This window comes from Macrobrachium nipponense, chromosome 35, assembly GCF_015104395.2.
Source record: "Macrobrachium nipponense isolate FS-2020 chromosome 35, ASM1510439v2, whole genome shotgun sequence".
NCBI lineage: Eukaryota > Metazoa > Arthropoda > Malacostraca > Decapoda > Palaemonidae > Macrobrachium > Macrobrachium nipponense.
In genome coordinates this window covers 49,219,272-49,224,271 of record NC_061096.1, presented here as the reverse complement: position 1 = coordinate 49,224,271, position 5,000 = coordinate 49,219,272, and the positions used below count along the sequence as shown (strand labels likewise).

Below are 5,000 nucleotides of genomic sequence, written 5' to 3'. Positions count from 1 at the left end.
ATGAGATTATAGGCAAGATAATTTTTCTTTAAGTAACGAAGCCTTCGGAGATAACAATAAATGCCGTCAGTTTTACGGAAAGAGGCCACGTTCGATTTCACATTTATCAGATACAGTGGCATCACTATAGTTACTGTACTACTGGGTTGCAAGGACCCAATAAATCTTTAAAAAATTATTAAAATCTTTATCGATAATATTTCATACAAAAAACTTACATCTTCTTTGACGATAAACAAGAAGCTTATTTCTACGAACCCAGCCATTGGATTGCATGCATAATTCTGGTATGATTTGTAGTTCATCAAACTAATTACGATCTCTATGGAACGTATCTCCAGAAACGAGTTTCAGTAGAACAAAACTTGGTCAGAGTTTAAAACATACTACCGATGGTCTACGGCATTCACAGAAAGATCCAGCCTACGTTACCTAAACACCGTAACACTCCACAAACAACACAAGACCGGAGAGTGGGCTTAGAGTTTCGGGGCCTGGTCAGGCTTGAGAATATTACCTCACTTTCCCCATGGAAAGTGCACTTTCTTCAAAATCTTTTTAGTAAAGCTAATTAAATGCAGCTGTAATGTCTAAGGTTCCTTCAATTTAAATGCACGTGAATGCAGTCTGACTTATTTTTGCCGGTGTCCACCTGTCGCTACTTGTGTTCCTGGAACAGGCTGCTACTTTCTTGGGAAAGTATGGGCTCCTTACTGCACAATTCAGGGAGAAGAAACTATAAAACGCTCGTTCAGTCGATGATGGGGCTACAGCGTAATGTATTCTGCAGAAATAGTCTATTTATAATAAACGAAAAGTAACTCTGTTTCCTAAAACGAAAACAAGAAATAAAGTCAGTGATCAACTCATTCAACTGTGGGATAAATGTGCAAGGACAAAACAGATAATAATAATAATTAATAATAATAATAATAATAATAATAATAATAATAATAATAATAATATAATAATAATAATAATAATAATAATAATAATAATAATTATGACTCATTTATAAGGAATCCTACAATAATTAAGCGACGGCCTAATCCCAATGAGATTCTAAGCCGAATGAATTTGGAATAGCATATTTGATGTTACTTCTAAGAACGTTAAAATTTTCAGAACTGAAGGCTATTAGCAATGCTGGCGACAGAGGAATGATAAAACTGTTTACTTTGAAGTGAACCTTACCTGCACCTGTGTTGTCCTGTTTATTTTTCTGAGACTCAGAAATTCCCACGCAAGGTAAATAATAATTTCATACTGTGTAAAAATAACATTTTATTCTGATAGCAAATGGAATATTATGAACGTAAGAATTAGGCAAAGCTTTTTGTTTTAAAGCTTGGAAAGTCACACATTTTTGCCAGAAAAGGTCTTTCGTATTGATGGTTTCATAAGTATATATATATATATATATATATATATATATATATATATATATATATATATATATATATATGATATATATTATATATATATACATACATATATATATATATATATATATATATATATATATATATATATATATATATATAGATATATATATGTCTGTAAACTTATATAAGTCTGACAAAACACATAGATTTAAGGGCATGATAACATTAGTAAGTATATACATATCCATAGATTTCCGTCCATAATTATATACAAAGTATTCATATATACACAATCATTCATACATAATTACAATCATACATAGAACACAATGCATGTTCTCAGTTTAATTAAAATAAGTTAATATTGGTCACATATGCAATTAGAAACATTGAAATGAGCACAAAACCATGTCTTTTGAAGAAGAACTGGAATAATTTATGAATTTTTGCTCAAATTTATGGTCATAGGACAACAACATTAATTTTCTTAAATGTTTTTTTTTTTTTTGTAGAGAATTTTATTCAGAGAATCAATAAAGATATAACATCTTCAATTATGAAAGAATCGCACACATATATGTATGTACATTTCACGTTAAAAATCCTAAGAAATTTTTAGGTATTTGTATTTACAAAAAGAGTTCTAACCTGCTTACCCTTGAGGTCACCTAAGAGTTATATTCCAAGTTCTCTTTACTGCTCTTCAATCACACGTTTGTCATTTCAATTTTCACTTACATATTCCTTATTTTTCGAAGATGTTACGGTGTTGATGAAATGAAGAAATAATTGTCATGCCTTCCACTTTTCATCAAAACATTTTCAATTCTCTTGGCGTAAGTTTGCTTAATTTTCAATGTTTTCCCCTTTCCTCCTGACAATATCTTTAACATTGATTATATATGTGATTTACTCTGTATTTATATAAGGCATCTTACATTATAAATTGAATGACATGTCAATAATATCAACAGTTATTCATAACCACTGTCACTCTACGATAATATATTTCATATGAATGTGCATGACGAAATCTAACGCTAGATAAATTTTTAAATGACTTTATGACACTTCAATAACTTCTAAACATCTTTACCAAAATACGTTTTAGAAAACGTTTGTTGATTTCAGAACTATTTTCTGTGTGAGTGACTAGAAGGGAAATTAATTTTTTCATAAATCACGTCACTGTAAATAGACCATTAAGAAAATCGTCTTAGAAAACGTTCTGTGTTGTGACACGAACGAAACAGTGACACGACTGTCATAAGTTATGTCACCGTAATTCGACCATTATGAAAGTCGTCTTAGATAAACATCTGCTGATTTCAAACTTCTTTCTACGTGTTGTGACAAGAAGTGAGAAAATTCATGTGTCTCAAGGTATGTCATTGTAAGTCGACCACTAGGAAGGCAATTTGAAAGGCAAGTACGAACGTGTCACCAGGTTTACAGTTCTCATTCGTCACCAGTTCTACTGAGTGTTTTTATCTCGTCTCGTGAAACGAATTCGTTCTCTCCCTACCCAGAAGACAGCTGTGTTTCTCTCATGACAGGGAGTGTGTCAACCTGGACAGTGTAGAGAAGCAGATCTGGAGACTGCAACGTGGACTCCAGATTACTCTTCAGGCCACTGGGATGTGTACTGCAAGAGCTGGAACAGAAGACAAGGAAGATATCGGAATGACAATAATTATCGTTTAGTTCAAAATATGAAGACTAGTAGTGAAAATCATGAGGCAGAACCTCCCATTTACACACACTTTTAGTAAGTAGTAGTTAGTGGAATTCAAACATTGGCTTGTTTCATTCTTCCTGATTCACAGCCTACTGTTGAGGACTCTCAATAGCAAATCGTTCAACAGAAGATAAGTAATTTCTTTGTCTTGTTTTCAGTAGGTAACTAATAGAAATAAAACATTAGATATTTCATGATAATAAGACATTCTTGTCACACTTCAGCCATATGTATTGATTAGCATATATACTGAAAGGTTATCACTAACAACTTCATTGATTGATTTAAGGATATTATTTATAAGTACAATCTAATTTTGGAATGGGCATCACATTCTGCCAGGGGCATGCTCGAAAATCTCTTGCCCACAGAACTATATCTAGTATGACACTTACCTCAAAGGCTCAGGAGACAAATGCTCCCCAAACGCGATAGGCTGAGCCTGGTAAGCACTTCCCTCTAGTGGGTCGTACAGAGTGGAGGTGGTCGGCGATCTTATCGTGGAAACCGACCTCACCTGGGGAAGGAGGCTTCTTTTGAGTACAGCAAGGAACCAGGCCGCTGAAACGGCCAGCTGACTGTCAGGACCCCAGCAGGAGAGGCCTGTACAGACCGACCAATGGGATCTTGAAGCTGTCTGTGCTTTTGTCAGGCGTCTCGTAAAATCTGTGCCTGTGACTCTTCAAGAGAGAGGAGATGAGATACATCGTCAGGCATGTTAGGAGAAGCACGACTCCCAGGAGCCCTACGACTGTCAGCAAAGATATTCGGTAGATTCCTCCTGAGTGAACCTCTGTTTCAGCAGTGGTGACGTAACAGCAGGAGATTTCGAGCCAATATCCAGTGCCGTCTTCATAACCGAGACAAAACTGGTAATTTGCCTGAGGACTCAAGTGTCTGATGGACAACGTTTTCCTAGATGGACTGACATCAATGACTTCCTTCTCCTCTAACTCTGTTCCATTATCACTCACTTTATTGTAAACTATTTTGTATGAAGGGAATGCGCGTTTTTCAGTTCCATTCCAAACTAACGTGACGTATGTTGACGTAACGTGAACCGGAAACAAGAAAATATCTAAGCCAGCTGCACTTAGCGTTACGGAACTTCTCGCGCTCCCGACAGTGTTTTGAGCCACACAGGTGTAAGTCCCGCTATCCGCTGGCTCCAGGTGGTAATAAACTAAAGTCCCAGGAGGGAAGAATCGTCTAGTGATTTCATTTAAAGTGGAATTCACCAGTGAATTATCTGGCAATATCCAATGCAGCTGCGGAATGGGCGACCCGAGAGCTCGGCATTCTATGACTTGCCTCTCACCTATTTGCCCAACAATGTATTGTCCCTGGGTTAAGTTCAGAACTACTGGAGGACAAACCTTCGGTAACCTTGATATATCAAGGTACTTCAGAAGCTTGTGCTCATATTCAGCCGGTGTCTGGCAAGATACATGCTCTGCCTCACACAGGGTTATGTTTTTGGTATTAGTGTCTTTACTGACTAATTTTCTAAGCCATCTCACATTACAGTCACACCTAAATGGATTGTCGTGAATGCACAGCTGCATCCCTTAGGCAAAAACTGATGCATTTCCTTCTGTAGCCCTTGAAGATTATTGTTATTGAGGTGAAGTTTTCTCAGCGAATCAACGTTCATGAAAGCAAGAGGATCAATATAAGTAAGCTTCTGATTATCTGTTATTTGTATCAAAGTGACGTTCACTAGATTATAAAAGGCTTTCGCGTCGATGATAGCCAATTCAGGCATCCGGCTTAGGCTAATGTTGATGACGCTGAGATGAGAAAAATCTAGGGGTTTAATTTTATTGAGGGGATTCTGGTCTACTGCTAGTGTTTCTAAGACTGGAAGACTTTGGAAC

At 36.2% G+C, this 5,000-nt stretch overlaps 1 protein-coding gene across 2 annotated transcripts in view; it reads right to left on the bottom strand.

The window, feature by feature from the left end:
* Positions 1-1,540: 1,540 nt before the first annotated feature.
* The window catches only part of LOC135208749 (leucine-rich repeat neuronal protein 1-like), a 14,400-nt gene continuing 10,940 nt past the window's right edge, over positions 1,541-5,000 (bottom strand). For both annotated transcript variants that reach the window (XM_064241245.1, XM_064241246.1), the window contains exons 2-3: positions 3,519-5,000; positions 1,541-3,039 (exon numbers count right to left, since the gene is read on the bottom strand). The exon at positions 3,519-5,000 is cut by the window's right edge and continues 1,008 nt beyond it. In XM_064241245.1, the coding sequence (XP_064097315.1) occupies positions 4,640-5,000 (361 nt within the window). In that variant the 3' untranslated portion in view covers positions 1,541-3,039; positions 3,519-4,639. The remainder of the gene's footprint in view (positions 3,040-3,518) is intronic.